The following is a 17,716-nucleotide window of genomic DNA, read 5'->3' as shown; positions in this document are numbered from 1 at the left end:
TTTGTTGTTTTCCTGAGTAAATTAAAGGGTCTGTATTTTTTGGTCATTCTCTTTGCTCCTTCTACTGCCTTCACACCCTGCCTTTCCAGGCTCTCCCTCCCCTTGTCTCCATGACCTATGCTCTGCTGAGCTAAATCCTGGCTCTCAAATAGTCTCTGTGGCCCTCCCCTCACTTGTTTTGTCTTAGGTCCCACCTTGCTTTCCTTCTATTATTCTCATAAACTGACATTTCTTGCTGGCTGCTCACTCACACATCTCTTCCCATGCTGTCCCACTGCTTCTCTGGCACCTTATTCCTTCCTCTATGGGGAGAAACCTGGCTGGCTCTTCATCAGATCCTCCTTCCCTTCCTCTTTGCTGATTCTGTCCACACAGTGAGCCTGGTTCAGTTGAAGCTGAGTTCTCCTCTCCACATGATGTAGGGAGTTAATTGCTGTGGCAGTTTTTGTTTCTTTTCCTTCCTGGAACTGATGCACTGTGAAGGATGAACACAGGAGTGCCAGCAGGGAGTCCAGGAGACAAGCAGCACCTTACATTCCTCAGAGTGGAAGAGGTGACTTGGGAGGGAGGAATTGGACTGAAATCTACCAGGTGATAAGTGGCAAAACAAAAAAATCTGAACCTTAAGACAGATTTTCTTTAGCTTTATTTTTCTTTATTTTTGAAGCAATGCCTACACTGTACAGTGCACAACAGCTCAGAAAGAGCTGAAGTAGCTTTGCATAAATATTGCATGAAGCTTTGTGTACAAATGCACACGAGGCACAGAGCTATATGCAAAACCTGGCTAGAAAGGGTGAAGAAAAATGTGGAAGCCTCTGCTTCCATATCTGGAGAGCTTCTGGTAACCGTTTGGGAAAGTAACTCTGCACTGCAATACAGCTTTCAGCACAAATATGCTCCGAGGTGCTGTGAGCCAAGCCCCACGTAGGAGCAAAAGCCATGGAGACGATTTTTAGGTCAGCAGGGATGGCCTAAAGGTTGTGGGGCAGGGGCTGAACCTACTTCTGGGCCTCTTATGGGCCCAGATACATTAAAATGAGTAGAGAGACAGTGGTCCTGTATGGGACTTATTTTTTATTTCCAGTTTTCCTTAGCAGCCTCAGGCAAACCTTTGCCCTTGGGGCATCCCTTGTCCTTTCAGTGTTTGTCCCTTCGCTCTGTGGCTCCAATTTCATGGGCTCTTGAATCTGGCAGGAGTGACACTGTTCCCCAAAGAAGTGGCCTTGCCTTCTCTGGCTGCTTATTCCTGTGCTGCCACACTTCCACCTTTTGCTGGCAGATCAGGAGCCAGGAGAGCAAAGCAGGTATGGATTTACCAAGCCATAGGGGCTGCACTGAGGACCTGCATCCACACTGCATGGATTTCAAGGGCATTACTTTGGGCTAGTAGTATTCTCATCCCACAGACTGAATGTCCATTAGTGAGCATCCATTGGTGGTTGGAGTGCTTTAGGAGTGCTCCCTTCTTCTGCTTTTCTTTCCCCCCCAAATCAGCTCAGTTCGTTTGTTCTCAGACCCCTCTGTGATGCGAATCACAGCTGGAATGATCTGGAGGGACCCTTCAAAAAGTCACTCCCAATCCAAACTAAAAGAAGACCGTAGATGCCCTGTGCTGACATGGCTTGGGGTGAAGCAGCTCTGGGAAGAAATCCAAAGGAAAAAGAAACAGTGTTGGCTTCAGCTTCAACCATCCTCTGAGCATGTGCTCTCACCTACATTTGGGAGGGACCGAGGGCTGGTTACAAGATGCGAGAGGAATTGGATCTCCTTCATTGAAAGCATTTTACATTGGTTTAAGAAGACTGTGAAGTGAGGATCTTTGTCAGCTGTGGGCTCTCAGGACAAGGGCCAACACCTACAGCAGGTAAGGTGGGTGTACGACACGCCACTATGTATTGTGTGCTGAAAACAGCATGGGACTGGGGAGACAAATTTCGTCTGAGACCTGTCACAAACACTCATAATCTTCTGAGGAACAGGGGATAGAGCATTTCATTATGCTCATAATGTCCATGAGAGCTGCTGTACGGTGGGCTCACATCTTCCCAAACAAACCCCTTGTTGTTGTGAAGGGCTCCCTCAATGCCTGTTTCTGCCTCTTCCATTTCTCCCCCTCAGTACACGTCTGCAACTCAATTTTTGCTCTATTTTGATACTAACATTTTTCTGTGCGTTTTGTTTTTTTTTCCCTTCGGCATCTGCATTCCACCCCCCTGCCTCTTTCCACCACATGCCCATTGAAAACCTAATTGCAGATCCCTTGCTGCAATTAGTCTATCTGCTGCTACGAAGTTCACTTCATTGTGGCTTTTTTTTGGCTACTTCACTCAAACGGGCTTTGTAGCAACACCTCGCCGGTGCTTTAATCCCGGTGCCTGTGCTGTGGTCAGCACCCCGGCGTAAGGATGGTCATGTTCTCCTCTGCTTCCCACCTTTCCCTGCCCTCTCCACACGCCCTCACCTCTTCATGACAGGATCTTTTCTCCCCAGATGCACCATTTACGCTCCTGTTTTGGATGTGTCGGTCTGTATAAGCAGCATTTGGCTTTAAACTGACACAAGGCATGTTTAGATCAGATATTAGTAAGAAATTCTTGACTGTGAGAGTCGCGAGGCGCTGACACAGGTTGCCCAGAGAAGCTGTGGCTGCTCCATCCCTGGAAGTGTTCAAGGCCAGGTTGGATGGGGCTTGGAGCAACCTGGACTAGTGAAAGGTGTCCCTGCCCGTGGCACGGGGGTTGGAACTGGATGGTCTTTAAGGTCCCTTCCAACCCAAATCATTCTGTGATTCTACAATTACAATTCCATCGTGATTCTATGATGCCCTGTGAATACGCCGTGCAAGGCTCCAGAGGTCAGATTCTCGGGAGGTCAGTGGTTTGCACCCCCGCGCACCCCACCTTCCCGCGGCGAGCGGACGACGGAGGTGAGAAGAGCAGGAGAGAAGGAGAAAAAGGAGGAGAAGGACGAGGAGGAGTAGAAGGAGGGCGATCTCGGGCGTGCATCCTCCGCCGGGCGGGGAGGAAGGCGGGAGGGAAGGAGGGCTGGAGGCGGGCGGTGGGCGGGCGCGGGGCGGTGGCAGGCGGGGAGGGAGCCGGGCGCCCCGCGGACCATTCGCGACCGGCGGCGGCGGCAGCGGCGGCGGCAGCGGGGCTTTGAGCGGCGCCGGGCCCCCCGCGGGCAGCGCTGTCAGCGGCGGCCGCCCCCTCCCCGGACATGAAGCCGAGCCCCGCGGGCGCCGCGCCGGCGGCGGGGCCGGCACCGGGAGCGGCACCGGGAGCGGCACCGGGAGCGGGAGCGGGGGGACCCGCCGGGGCACCGCGGGAGCCCGATGCGCGCTGGAGGGAGAAGGGCGAAGCGGAGGCGGAGCGGCAGCGCACCCGGGAGCGGCTGGAGGCCACGCTGGCCGGGCTGGGCGAGCTGGAGTACCTGCGGCAGCGCCAGGAGCTGCTGGTGAAGAGCCTCCTGCTGCGGCGGCCGGCGGGAGCGGCGCCCGGGGCGCAGGGCGGCCGCGGGGACGCGCCGGGAGAGGGGCCGCCGCCGCGCAGCCTGGAGGAGAAGTTCCTGGAGGAGAACATCCTCCTCCTGCGGAGGCAGCTGGTGAGCGGGGGCGGGGGGCGCCGGGGGATGCGGGCGGGGAGCGCCGGGGGATGAGGGTGGCGAGCGCCGGGGGATGCGGGAGAGGAACGCCGAGGGATGCGCGGCCGCTCGGCCCCGCGTGTAGGTGTGACCCGCGGGTCCTGCCCGTGGAAGGGCGAGGAAGCAGCCGGGGACCCCCTCGGGGAGCGCCCCCACCCCGCTGTCACGGCGCAGGGGAGGCGGCGGGCCGGTGACAGCTCGGGAGGGAACGGGTCTTACCGGCGTTTTGCCGGTGGCCGCACAGTTCTCTTCGGTTCCCGGAGCCAGACCGGCGGTCCCACTTCCATTCAAGGCAAGAGAGGCGCTGCCGTTGCCATGAATGGAAGTTGGGAGCCAGCTCCCGCGTCCCAGCCCCGACCGGAGGTTCCGAGCGCTCGGGCACCGGCAGGATCGGGCTCGTAAAGAAGGGATGCTTTTGTTGAAGGACGCGCTTTGGAGCTTGTGTGGGAAGAGGCGGAGGGCGGCATGAAGCGGCAGATCATTTTTCAATGAAAATAGCGTACAGCTGTGCCTGGCGCTCTTTGTGCGCGGCTCAGCATTTGCTTTCACCCAGGGAGAAGTTGGATTGCGTGATTTATTTCACTGATTTCTTCTTTTCCCCACCCCGCTGTTTCCCCCCCCCCGCTCCCTTTTAATATTTCCTATTAGCCTTTTGGTTTAGTTAATTTAGGATAGTTTCCTTCTTCAAAAGATAAAAATTAATGATTTTTCTGCTGAGAAGGGGCTGGCTGGCGGCCGAGAGCCGTAGTGAAGGACCAGGGAATCATTACTCAAAAAAAAAAAAAAAAAAAAGACCAAAAAAGCCCGGGGATTTGTGGTAGCACTTTAATTTGTGCACTTGACATTGGAGATTGGAACCAGATGCAGTGCTGCTGGGGGAGGGGGCGCTGGTGGCAGTAGGTGGCGCAGCGAAGTTACCCCTTGAACCCATCACCTTCTCCAGCCTGGCTGCCAGCCAGCCCCGGCTCCCGCAGAAATGTGGGGGAAGACCTGGAATCGCCCCTTTGGGTTCTCCGAGGATGGTCTTAAATGCCAGCACATCTTCAGCCAGCCTCGCCAGCGCTTTTTGCATTTGCTCTCCCTTTGCCCAAGGCCAGGTTGGACGGGGCTCGAAGCAACCTGGTCTAGTGGAAGGTGTCCCTGCCCATAGCAGGGGGTTGGAACGAGATGAGCTTTAAGGTCCATTCCAACCCAAACCATTCAAGGATTCTATGATTCTGTGACTGGCCCACCCAAGGGGAAAGGTTGTCCTGGATTTAACGGGTTTAGAACTAGTCCAGCTCTAAGCATCAAAACTCTTTGCACTGTGTGTATCAGAGCACCCCCTGTGTGCCGATCAAATGATGCACTCAAAGAAACAAAAGTAGATGAACCTTCTTCCCGCCTCCTCCACTTTCCCCAAAGCCAGAGCAATTAAAGGGTATGAAGCTGAACAGGTGATGGATAAGCAGCATTATAATACACATGGGGAAACTGATTGTGTTGACCGTGGGTTAATGAGTGCCTTGCAAAATCATTTCTTATTGCTTATTTTATGCCATCAAATTACCTTCATAAATAGCCCAAAAATTCATCTCGCAGCAATTTTACACAATTATAGTGGGAGAAGGGGAAGAATTACTTTTCCTTCCTGCTGCACTGCAAAACTAATAAAAAGGCTGCGATCCCAGCCCTGGGAATCTTGCTCTCTGTATGGCAAGACTATAAGCTCATAATGTGCAGCAGAACAAGGCGGTTCCCACACTACAGGCACTTGTTGGCAGAGCTGTTTCGTCCCATTGTGTGAGCAGATGTGATCTTTGACTAACACCACTGTGGTGGCGAACGTGCCCCGTTGGGCTGGCACAGCTGCCCAGCCCGTTTCGTGTGCCCGGGTCTGGTTTGACCCCCACCACACAAGGCAGCTTTGTTGTTACAGCTGTGGTCAGCACAGCGTGTTGGTCTTCCTAAATCGTGGAGCGTGCTCCTTAGGCAGAACTGGCTGGAAGAGGCTGGGATGAAGTGCCTGCATAATTCTTCGCTGAAGTATTTATCATCTAAAATTTCACGGCTTTGTTCGGGGGGTTGTTTTTTTTTTAATAACAGAATATTGACAAGGTACTCCCACAATGCTCAGATGGAGAAGTCTGTCTTTGGAACACCTCCTGAAGGAGCTGATGTTCTTTGTCGTCTTCTTGTTTTCCAGAACTGCCTGAGGAGGAGGGATGCTGGCTTGTTAAATCAGTTACAAGAGCTGGATAAGCAAATAAGTGACCTCCGCCTGGACGTGGAAAAAACAACAGATGAACACCTTGAGACAGACAGTCGTCCAAGTTCAGGTAAGGGCCCAGCAAAATGAAGCCTCCCTTGGTATCTGGAATTAAACTGGATGTAGTTTTTCATGCTGTAGTTTCCAGCAGTACAACAGTGAATGTTTACAGCATGTTCACACTCTGATAATCAGTTCCTACTAACAGAGTTCATCTACCGCTGAAAAGGGGCATCTCAAGCTTAATTAGATTTTTAGTGCTTGAGGTTTTTTTTTTTTTTTTTTGCAAGGGCACCCTCAAATTAGTTCAGGAAGTTCTAATTGTCCTGCATATTAGGAAGGAGACTGTAGGAAAAAAAAAAGGTGAAAGGAAGCACCACCAGCAGGGGGAAATGTGTCAAAATTGATCCTACAGCCAGAAGGGAACATAGAATAAAACAATTTGATCCCCCATGTATTGAATTTCATGTCATTCTAACTGTGTTGAAGCCAGTAAGTGGTATTTAACTATGGGGAGCTTTTCCTGGAGGCATTTAGACTTGTTCTAAAAGTGCTAAAAAGTGGAGAATCCACCAACTTGCAATTGTTAAAGCCATTGCTAATTTTGAATCTGAATTCGACTTGTTCCAGCACTGATTTTTTTTTTTTTTAATATCCTTTTATCCCCTAAAGAAAGGTTTCTCTCTAGTGCACAACTTTTCCTCCTCTTGGAGGTGCTATACAGTATAATTCCTGGTTTGTTTTTTTTTTTTTTTTGATGAGCTAAACAGGTCAAGTTCATGAAGTCATTCATTTTAAGGCATTTTTCCAAGCTCCTAAATAGCTTGATGGCCTCTTTCCAGTTTTTTAGCTTTGTTTTAAGCGTGCTGGATTCAAGGACTGGGCTCACCATTCCAATGTCTTTCTTACCAGTGCTGTATGGACTGCTGAAGTCATTTCCCTGCTGCTGTTCATTAGTCTCTTTGTACATCCAACAATCTCATTAGCTTTTTTTGCCTTATCATTAAGCTTGATTGAGCTGCTTTTCCACGCTGACTAAGCCCTTTCCAGGATTATTGTTTCCAGGATGCATCCCCATTCTGTAAGCATGCCCTGCATTCCTCGTTCCTAAATGTGCAATCTAAATTTTGTTTGTGGTGTGTAATTTTTTCTTGAGTAGTCCCAATTTACGAGGAAATTAAGTTTTATGTGTCTGCACATTATTTACCATTTTTCTTCTTTCCTGTCATCCACAAATATTACGTTTAGCCCCAGAACTTTGAGGAAAATAGTGAACAGCACTGGGCCCAACACTTTTGTAGTCAAGTAATAGTTGGAGAGTCTGTCTTGGAAGTGTAACACTATTAAATGAGTGGGCTGTCAAAGAGCCTGGATCCTTCTTGCTAAAATCTGAAAATCCCTGTAAAGGTTAAAACCCCCACTCTTGTAAAGGTTAGAAAAAAAGTTAAAAATTTCTGCTGTTTTACTTTTAAGTGCTTTACTTTTAAACAGAATCCTTCTTGGCAATAAGGGTATTACTAAATTGGGGGCTGGTTTTGGGGTGACTGAATGAAATCACGTAACTAATTGCAACAGAGGAAGCCAACTCAAACATGAGCTTGACTGCCTTTCTGGGGACACAAATGGTAACTTTGTGTAGACGTAACTAACATAAATCCAAACTCTTATTTTTATAGGGTTTTATGAGCTGAGTGATGGAGCCTCTGGATCGCTTTCCAATTCATCTAACTCTGTCTTCAGTGAGTGTTTATCCAGTTGCCATTCTAGCACTTGCTTTTGCAGCCCTTTGGAGGCAACACTGAATATCTCAGATGGACGCCCTAAATCTGCAGGTATAGTAAAAGCAGGTCGAGTACATCATACTCCAGGAGGTGGCTTTGGCTTTGGAAATACTGCCTCAGGAGTACCTGGGTTGGATTAACCCTTCTTCCTTTCATGTGACGTCTTTTATGCTCTAAAAAGATTCCAGTGCCTCTCACGTACATGGGTCACAAGGCAGGACTGTTTGCCCTCCACTGCTCCAGCCTTTCATGGGAACATGTCACTCCAAACACATGGAAATAACTTGTGAGATATAACAGCTGCTCTACCCAGCAGAGGGCAGTGGTACCTGTTCACAGAAACCCATTAGTCGGCTTATTTCTTGTGGTTTCCTCTGGAAAAGCATTTTTAGTAAATTGTAATAATTGAAGATACCTCATAGCCAAATCCTCATTACAGTCACAGAGTAAGGAGGTAGCTACAGGTTTTAAGGGGTCAGGGTGCATGTCAGTCTGTTTGTAGCAGTCATTTTTGTCAGTGCTGATGGTCCTCAACCCCCAGGTGACCGTGGTGAGGTGTGTCCTGCATTTACAAAGTGTAGACCAATAGACATTATGAACAGAGAAGATATCCTTTGTCTCTTTGGCAGAGAGTTGTGGACTTTCCTCAGACACTGGGCTGAAGATGCAGACCTTGATGTGTGGGATGATTAAATAGGAAGGGCTCCTCTGCCTGCTGTCCATAAAGGACACTTCAGTAGGACTTTTGTCCTTTGTTTTGTGGATTATTGGTTGCAGACATACTCATTCAAAAGCCTTAGCTCATTCTGGGCTGTGGAGGATGCTTCCAACCATGGTATTTCCAATTTCCACTCTGCTCTTTGAGGTTAACTTACAGTGATTTGTTGTGAATCAAGTACATTCATGCTCTTTTAATTCCGAAGTGGGAGAACACAGCTTTGGATACATTAATTCTGAGGTGCTGACAAGTCCTTTAAGTTACCCTTTGAGCAGCTTGAGGTAATTTAATGCTCCCTGTTGTAAAGATGTATGTGATCTTCATGGGCCATGCATAATAAGGAAAACATACGCAAGGAATTCCAGCTGATTGCATTGCAATACGTATTTTTATGTATATGTCATGAAAGCCTAAACCTCTTGTTATTCATACTGTCTCACATTTAGTTTCTAAAACTGGCAGTTTTCGAAGAAGCCTTTTTGTCGACATTTCCTGATTCCAACAGAATTTAGGAAAAGTGGGAAAACCGTGAGGAACTTCATGCTCCTAACTTCCCTGTTCTTCCCCTCCTGCTCACACAGGAACTCTGTCAGCTGCTTTCATCAACGCCTGTGAGACCTCTTTGAAATAAGCCTTAGATAAGTGATGAGCGCTGAGCATTCAAATTTGAGTACCCTGGCTGAAGTTTCCAGCCCAAGGGTAGAAAAACAGGACTGGCAGAGATCTAGAGGGATCATTTAGATTGTACCCCTACCCAAGCAGACAAGGGCAACTTCTTAAGCTTAAGAAAATAATAATCTTAGGTGCTTGGGTTGAAGCCCTGTTCTTAAGGTCTCTTACCTCCCCAGTAAGCGCCTTAGCCATTAAATCTGACTCATGCATCCTGAAACGCACTGGATTTCTCTTGCAGAACTCTCTTTGCAGAGCCAGGGCTAGGATGTCAGCTGGATTGACCTGCACTCCTTGTACTTGTGTGAAAAGATGAGCCTGTTTCCCATTCTCGAACCCTTTATCGCTCAAAAGGAGCATCTGTTATTATTATTAGCATTATTATAATTATTACGATAATAATAGTAATAATGATAATAACAACAATAATAAAATTAAATCTGGATTTTTTTCCTGACCCAAGACATGCTTGGAAGAATCCAGAAGTTAAATTTGTCAATAAGTTAGAATTCATTGTTCTCTTGTCTATGTTTTTTTTTGTTTCTCTTTGGATTTAGCGAAGTAAAATACAAAGTTCATACGTGCTGAGGCCTGCAGTGAGTTTTACAGGTGACTGTGTAACGTGTAAGAGACCCTTGCACACTTCTGTGGGGCTGAAAAGTAAGATAGGAAGCTCATAAGAACCTGGGCAGAGGTTTGAAACCAATGTAAAAGTTCTCATTAGGGCTGTGATTTTTATTGTTTCAATCATGTGGTCGTAGTGGAGCAAATTCCTACGTAGATGCAGTTACAAAGAGCCCCACAGAGGAGTAGTGCTGCTTTTATATCACTTGAATGGCATGTCCTTGGTTGCAAAACTGCTGCTGCTGTAGTTAAAACGTTGCGTCGTGTGCATAGATGGGACCGGTGTCCTTGGCAGCACGTTAGAAACGTATCACAGGTGTCCCTGGCAGGCTCTCTAAACTCTTCTAAAATGCCTTTCAGATCTCATAGGCTGGATGGACTATAATAAGGAAGGCCAGCATGAGGACCAGACCGCAGGCTCTGTCTGTCGCTCTTTGTCCACACCGCACTCAAATTCCCTCGATGTCGTTGCAGATGTACATCCCAAGTACCAGTGCGATCTGGTGTCTAAAAACGGGAACGACATCTACCGGTACCCCAGCCCGCTCCACGCTGTGGCTGTGCAGAGCCCCATGTTCCTCCTCCCCGTGACTGAGAACCCCCAGCGAGAAGAGGAGAGGCTCGGTGGCGATATTAGCGACGTTTGCACCCCGTCGGAAACGGACTCGGGACAATCCGCCAACACCTTCCTCCCGCAGAGCTCCTGGCCGGCACCCTGCCCTTCCACCAGCAAGAGGATAGACAGTTACATCTTGAGCCTGGTCCAGAAAAAGACTCACGCGGTGAGGACTAACAAACCCAGGACGAGCCTCAACGCCGATCCCACCAAAGGGATCCTGAGGCACGGAAGCATGTGTGTCAGGCAGCCGGCAGCCGTGGTGGCTCACGGCAACGTCGTGAGCCTGAAGAGCTCCAAGCAGGTGTGTTTGCCCCCCGGTGGCACCCCCGCTCTGGACCACACAGCACCCTCTCCCTTAAAGCAGAGGCCAAGGGAGCCAGCTGGCGAGCAGCTGGAGAGCAGGAAGGCACCTTTGCCGGCAGCTTTCCCACCCAGCACAACAACGGAACTTCAGAGCAAGCACCTGCCACGGGGTGTCAAACCGGCACCGCCGGAGCTCAACCGCGGCGTGGCGGCCACAGCAGGGGATGTCCCCAAGGAGAACGGCCAGCTCTTCGCTGCGTCTCCCAAAGAGAGCCCAGGGAAGCCCGTGGTGCTGCAGCCAGAGAACAGGGTCAGCCAGCCTCCCAAAAAGATCCTGCTGAAGAGCAGCTTGCAGGCAGCTCTCTCCTCGTCGCCAGCTGTCGAGGAGAGGCCTGCGCTGGATTTCAAAAGCGAGGGCTCTTCCTCGCAGAGCCTGGATGACGGGCTGCTGGTGAACGCCCAGTACATCCCTGCCCAGCAGCAAAGCATGAAACTTCACAAAGGCACCCGAAACGTCAAGATTTTGAAAAGCTCTGCGTTGAAACACAGGTCCCACCTCGCCAACGGGCTGGAAAACAGCTCACAGACCTTGCGGGAGAAAACCAAACCGGTGGGCAAGAAGTGCCGCTTTCCCGAGGAGTTGGATACAAATAAGAAACTGAAAAAGCCCTCGTCCCGGGGGAAGAGAGGCAGCGGGTTGCCGCTGGAGCCGGGCCCCCCCAGCCGGCAGGGTGGCCTGCACAGATCCGCCCTCCGCTCCCACGGGCACGGCCGAGAGGTCGTGGTGGCCAAGCCGAAACACAAGCGCGCCGACTACCGCCGGTGGAAGTCGTCGGCGGAGATTTCCTACGAGGAGGCCCTGCGGAGGGCCAGGAGGAACCGGCGGGAGGGCGTGGGGGTCTACCCGCAGGTGCCCCTGCCCTACGTCAGCCCCTACGCCTACGTGGCCAGCGACTCGGAGTACTCGGCAGAGTGCGAGTCCTTGTTCCACTCCACCGTGGTGGACACGAGCGAGGACGAGCAGAGCAACTACACGACGAACTGCTTTGGAGACAGCGAGTCAAGCCTGAGCGAGGTGGAGTTCGTAGGGGAGAGCACGACCACCAGCGACTCTGACGAGAGCGGGGGCCTGATTTGGTCCCAGTTTGTCCAGACGCTCCCCATCCAAACGGTCACAGCGCCGGAGCTGCATGAAAATGCAGCAAAGGCCTTTGTCAAAATCAAAGCCTCCCATAACCTCAAGAAGAAGATCCTCCGCTTTCGGTCAGGCTCCCTGAAGCTCATGACGACCGTCTAGTGAGGTGACTTGGTGGAATGTATCTGCTTCTGCTTTCGGAAGCAAGGTGCTTTTTTTTTTTGTACATATTTCCACAGAATTTTTTTTTTTTTTATACAAATATTTAAAACTTAAGGTAAATTATGTCACTTGTCTTCAGAACTTGGGTGGATACTAGTGCCTTTTACGTGGAAATAAAAGACCGTTATAAAAAACAAAAACCCAACATAACACTGCCATTTCAGTGGTGAACAGCCTCCAGCGTGTGGTGTCAGAAGGCTTTGAAAAAAGGCTAATGTTTCTGAGTATGGATCTCCCTTGCCTAGTTTTTCTAGTTCTGGGTCTTATACAGGATATTGACAGCTTAAGGTCATAAGTTTTTAGGGAAAAAGGGGGAGGGAGTGTGGGTGGTCTTCATGCTTTTGCTTGTCCCTTTCTGCTGCTGCTGTTGCCACATCTTGAACTTCTTCCTCCTGGTACTCTGGCCTGTGTTTTTTTTTCCTTTTCTTGTTGATTCTCTTCTTAAAACTCACCCCTGTCCTCCTCCAGCCTTCCCTCACCAGAAAAGGGCTCCTGTTCAATCTGTCTGCCTTCTCTGGAGTGCACTCTGCTCTGATCTCCCGGGAGTCCCGCTGCGGACGGCGGTGGTGTCCAGAGTAAACTGCTGGAGCAGCTGACCAAGGCTTAGTAACTTCATTATATTGTGTAAAACTGCTTTTGAAAAAGAAAAAAAAAAACCATATGCATGTCACGTGCATGAGTATCAGTAGTTTTAATATTCCTGTTGATGTCCAATTTACTGTACATCATCAATGGCTGTTTTTATATATATATATATATATATCATTGTGTAAATTAATATAACACATCATATGCTGTAATAAACAGTCTGTTTTAATACTTTTTAAAGTTTGTTACGTTGGTGCAGACCCAGTCAATGGTTTTATATTGGAGTTGTCACCACTTAAATGTGTCTGATGTGACCTGGCTTAATGTTCCCTGCATTTAGCCATGCAGGAAACAGAGCAAGTTTAAAGTGTTGCTGTGGATGTGACTTGTGCTGTGAGGGAATTGGATTGTCATGGCTCCTCTTGTTCTTCCCATAACTTGCATTTTTCTAAGGGCAAGGTAGGATTTAGGATCTCAGAGGCATCTTCAGGTTGTTGCTGATGGGCAGCTCACGTTGCGGAGCAGATGGAAGTGTAATATTAATCCTCCTCGCTGTCTGGGTGCTTCCAGACTTTGGTTGGTACAACACAGGGGCAGATGGTTGGTTTCTGTAACCAAATCGATCCGTGTAACGTAGCAGGTGTCCCTCTGAAACCTCCAGTAAATGAATCCCCAAGAGCTCTGTGCTCTGGGAGCTGGGCTGTGTGGAGGAGAGCACAGGTCTGTGGTGACCTCCTTAGCTGTGGCAGCTGACTCTATCACAGCCCTGGCAAGGTCATGGAAAGAAGTGACTATTGTGTCACCCACTGGTCTCTGTCTCAGTTTATTCCCATAGGACTGGAGGTGAGTCTGCCAGCAAAAGAGAAAGGAACTATCCATAGGCCACACTGCTTCCCTTCACAGCAACAGCTGTGCAGCTTCCTGGTGGGAAGGCTGGAGGTTTTTGGCAGGTTGAGCTGGTTTCTGCAGGTTCATCTTCTGCTTTGGCAACCACGAAGTGGTGGACATACAACTGGCGTGGATGCTGTGACTGGTATGGATTTCAGGGATTTGTGTGCAGCTTGTCCATTCCATGGCAAGATTCTGCTGAGCAGAACCTTCCTTTGTGGTTCCTCTGCATCCTTCCTGCTGTCACCTACCTGAAAGGCAGAGCAGATTTTTTTCTCAGGTTCCCTTGCATAGCAGATGTAGGAAGGAGAGATCCACCTGGAATTAAACATCTCTGGCAGCAGTTCTTGAGACAATGGGAACACTTTTTCCAAGAGGCAGATTCTATTTTTTAATCTGCAGTGCAGTAAATCCCTACCTATAAAATGTCTTATACTTTTTTTTTTTTTTTTTTTTTCCAAGAGGCAGATTCTATTTTTTAATCTGCAGTGCAGTAAATCCCTACCTATAAAATGTCTTATACTTTTTTTTTTTTTTTTAAGTAGAGAGATATCAGTTTCTGTGAGTGTTTTAAAGTACATCACAAGCCTGTGGATTCAGTGACCCAGAAAGTCCTTGCACTTCCATCTCCCATGATGCAGGAAAAGCTGTAACTCCCCTTACCTGCTTATAACTGTCCTATTGCTTTACACATGGAAGGGCAGCTTGTATATATATATATGTATGTATAAAAAATTTATATAATGGTATGAAATAATTCATCCAGAAATTACTGGACAGTGGCTACCACCACAGAGAGGGGAAAGAAGTAATGTTTATTATATGTGGCATTACTAAGGCTAAGCAGCAGCTTAATGCATTCCCATGAATAACTGATGGGTGTTATAGCAAACAAAGGGAATGTCTTGTGGAAGCTAGTAGTTTCTTTCCTAGAATATCTCTTAATCATGCCACATAATCTCTCTTTGAGCGAGAAAAACATGTGCAAATCCCTGTAAATCTCCTCGAAGTTGTAGCAGAGTTGCAGAGAGGATCCTCAGACATGCACTCCATCTCTCTGGCTGTAAAGGAGCCACTGGTGGAGAGACAAAGCAACCAGTGGATGAGGTTTTAATTGCACAGCTATAGCAGATTGCCTTGTTCCAGGTGAGGGAGGCTGCTTTTCAAAAGTGAGCTGCTGAATGGTTTCTTTTCAGATAATTGAGTAAAAAAAACCGAAATAACCACCTAAATATCACTAAGGCTGTATCAGCTGCAGCCACTGTATTCTGCAGTTCTCTTGCTGAATAGCTTGATACCAGACTGGGAAATGGGCTGATGGTATCTCTGTCTTAATTGCATCTGAGTCTTTTCAATTTGGGGAAGGAATTTTCCTTTTTTTACAGGATTTAGGTAAGCATCCAGAATCCTTTAGACAGGCCCAGGTTTTTCTATCTACTCCCAACCCCCTCCATATTTCTTTTTTATTAACAGATCTTAACAGTGCTGGAAAAGTACTTGATATGGTCCCAATGCACAACACACATTCTCGTCTCTGGTTCTGATTTAGGAAACACATCTGAGTTAGTAAGTTTGGCTGAAAAACATCTGCTGATCTTGGAGACCAGTTGAATATCTGGCACTTCTTTAAGCTACCTGGCTTTCCAGCTTCACAGCCTGGAGTCCTTGCCCGTGTATTTTTCATAATGTTCACATTTTAATCGTCCCCGGTGTTTATGGTTGCCTTTGGAAGTCTGAAGCAGGAACATTTCATTGCACTGGGACCTGTTTCAAGGTGGGGGTAGGTTGTGGTGGGGAAGTTTGGGATTAGGTATCCCTATGCTCCGTATGTAACTGAGTGCAGGAAAGCACAGACACAGAAAGGAACACGAGCAGACCCCTTTAGCTGGATTCCTTGTGATTCAGGAAACACGGTGTTTCTGCACACCTGGAGCGCCATCGCTCCCGCTGCGGGAATCAGCATCACACTCTGAGGGGATGAGCGTGTCACTGGGCTGTCTGCCTTCCAGCAGGCTTTTTGGGTCTGTCTTCTGCTCCCCAGCCCCAGCCACCAGCTGTGGGTCAGCAAATAAACAATCAAGCTGTGTCTGGTGCGTGCAGGGTCAGGGAGAGGCCCTGGCGTCGTGCCGAGACGTCCCAACTGCGTGAGGCCCCTGCTGTGGACCTCATACTTGTCCTGAGAAATCCAACGTGCCTGTGCTGCAAGGGCTCAGACAGCTGGGTCTGAAGGAAGGGGGGAATGGAGAGTCCCATAAATAGAGTGGCCTGATCCTGCTTCAGCTGTATTTCTAAGAGAGGCTGGAAGAAGAGGTGTTTCAGCCTCGTGTTTCAGCTCAGTAAATTGGACTGGATTAAAGAGAATCCTCTGAGGGACTCTGCCTCCTTTTTTCCAGAACCCTCTAAATGATCAAGGCCACTATCAGCACTGCCAGTTGCTCAGGTGCTTAAAGCATCTGACCAAGTCCTGCAAGAACTGGGGACAAGTGATGAGCTTCAGTCCCCCAGGTCTGTTTTTGGCCTTCCATGGCACAGCCCCTGTTTGCAGAGAGCCTTTAAGTCCCAGCCCTCTGCAGCTTTCCCTGTCCTGGGGCTTCAGAGGGAATCTATCCATCCCTTACAAGTTTTCTAGTTTCCTTATGTTTGGGGTTTTTGCTGGATAAGGACTGAAAAGAAATGCTCCACGACAGTCCTGTGCCTTCAGTAATCCCAAATCTGTTTGTTGGCTCAGAGGAAGGTCAAATGGCAGCTCAAGTGGCGCTCCTCAGGTGGCAGCCAGCAAAGCCATCCCTCAGGGACCTGCATCTCTTTCTGTCACAAAGGGCAGCAAAGGCTTGGGTTGGCTGTGGTCACCACTTGGCAGATGATTCACCACAACGGGCACGGCTCTCCCTCAGCATGTGATTTTTCTCACAGGAGGGAACAAGGACGTGAACATTTTTGAGGAAGCAGAAACAGCTAAATGCATTTTTAATAGCTAACTTCAGTGTCTAGTATGTACCTTTGGAGTAGCCAACAAAAATACACAGCACTGAGCTGCTGGTACGAAATACAGAGCCATTCTCAGCTCTTTGCAATGTCCTGTCCATGGTAGGAGGGGACACAGAAACCGATGGAGACAAATCACAAACCCCAGGTCAGTTTGTCAAACTTGCTTTTCTCCTGAATTTCCCTGAACCTCTAAGGTATTGCACTGGGGCTGCTTGCATGTCATGGTGTTTCTTTTCCTAACTAAACATTATAGATGGAGATCTGTGGTGAGAAACAATTGGTGCTGGAGCGTGTCCAGAGAAGGACGAGAGAGGATGAAAGGACTAGAGAAGAAGTCTCATGAGAAGTGGCTGAGGGAGCTGGGGGGGCTCAGCCTGGAAAACAAGAGGCTTAGGGGGAACCTTCTCGCTCTCTACAACTCCCTGACAGGAGGCTGTAGCCAGGTGGGGGTCAGGCTCTGCTCCCAAGAAACAAGTGATGGGACAAGAGGAAACAGCTTCAAGTTGCACCAGGAGAGGTTTAGATTGGAACTTAGGAGAAAAATTTTCTCTGCATTGGAACAGGCTTCCCAGGGAAGTGGTGGAATCGCTGTCCCTAGAAGTGTTCCAGAAATATGTGGATGTGGCGCTTGAGGACTTGGTTTAGTAGTGAACATGATGGTGCTGGGGTAACGATTAGACTCAGTGATCTTAGAGGTCTTTTCCAAACCTAACTGTTCCATGATTCTTCAAGTGGCTTTAGAGGTTAAAAATTCTCACAGTGCTGGAATGAGGGGAGATATAGAAACCAGTGGGGGATCTGTTTAAAAGGGATACTAGAAAGTGCTTTTTTACACAGCAGGGAATCTGCTACCACAGGAAATAGTGAGACAGATGTAATATCAGCAAGTTCAGAGGTGTTAGAGAAGGTAGGGATGGGTGTGCTCTACCATCCCCAGTCAATGATAGTGGATGCCAGGAAGAGTGTGAGGTGAATGGACTGCAAATAGTGGCCAGGCTTGTGTGCTCCCACTCAAGATTGTTTTTCCCTCTTGTTGTTGAACTACCATTAGCTGGAAGAGATGCACCATCCTGTTGACACAGCAGACCATTTCCTCTGCTCCTATGATCTTGGAGTAGCTGATGGGGGTTGTCTATGCAACTGAATTTCCTCACTCTTTATTAGTCTTTTGCCCTCCCAAGTGCTGCCGAAGGCAAGTTTTGCATTGCTTTGCAAAGAAGTTCACTTTCCACGCTTGGCTGACACGTGTTTGTTCAGACTGTGGGCATGTGTTTCTGGTCACTCTCGTCCT

The 17,716-nt window shown here is 48.7% G+C and overlaps 1 protein-coding gene across 1 annotated transcript; it reads left to right on the top strand.

Moving 5' to 3' along the window:
- The first annotated feature begins 2,823 nt into the window (after window positions 1-2,823).
- DACT1 (dishevelled binding antagonist of beta catenin 1) lies at window positions 2,824-13,778 on the top strand. Its single transcript, XM_017831736.1, has 6 exons — window positions 2,824-2,929; window positions 3,296-3,603; window positions 5,828-5,960; window positions 7,567-7,722; window positions 10,043-11,947; window positions 12,430-13,778. The coding sequence occupies exons 1-5, from the start codon at window positions 2,824-2,826 to the stop codon at window positions 11,899-11,901; spliced, it is 2,562 nt and encodes an 853-aa protein (XP_017687225.1). The 3' UTR covers window positions 11,902-11,947; window positions 12,430-13,778.
- Window positions 13,779-17,716: the final 3,938 nt, after the last annotated feature.

The sequence above is a fragment of the Lepidothrix coronata genome, unplaced genomic scaffold (assembly GCF_001604755.1).
Source record: "Lepidothrix coronata isolate B3197 unplaced genomic scaffold, Lepidothrix_coronata-1.0 Scaffold196, whole genome shotgun sequence".
NCBI lineage: Eukaryota > Metazoa > Chordata > Aves > Passeriformes > Pipridae > Lepidothrix > Lepidothrix coronata.
This window is presented reverse-complemented; position numbering and strand designations above follow the sequence as displayed.

Bases quoted from the DNA above. Each gene is read 5' to 3' on its own strand.
- DACT1 (XM_017831736.1), top strand. From the start codon at position 2,824: ATGCCCTGTGAATACGCCGTGCAAGGCTCCAGAGGTCAGATTCTCGGG. The intron at 5,961-7,566 runs GTAAGGGCCCAG...TTATTTTTATAG, and splicing joins AGACAGTCGTCCAAGTTCAG to GGTTTTATGAGCTGAGTGAT. The intron at 7,723-10,042 runs GTATAGTAAAAG...AATGCCTTTCAG, and splicing joins TGGACGCCCTAAATCTGCAG to ATCTCATAGGCTGGATGGAC.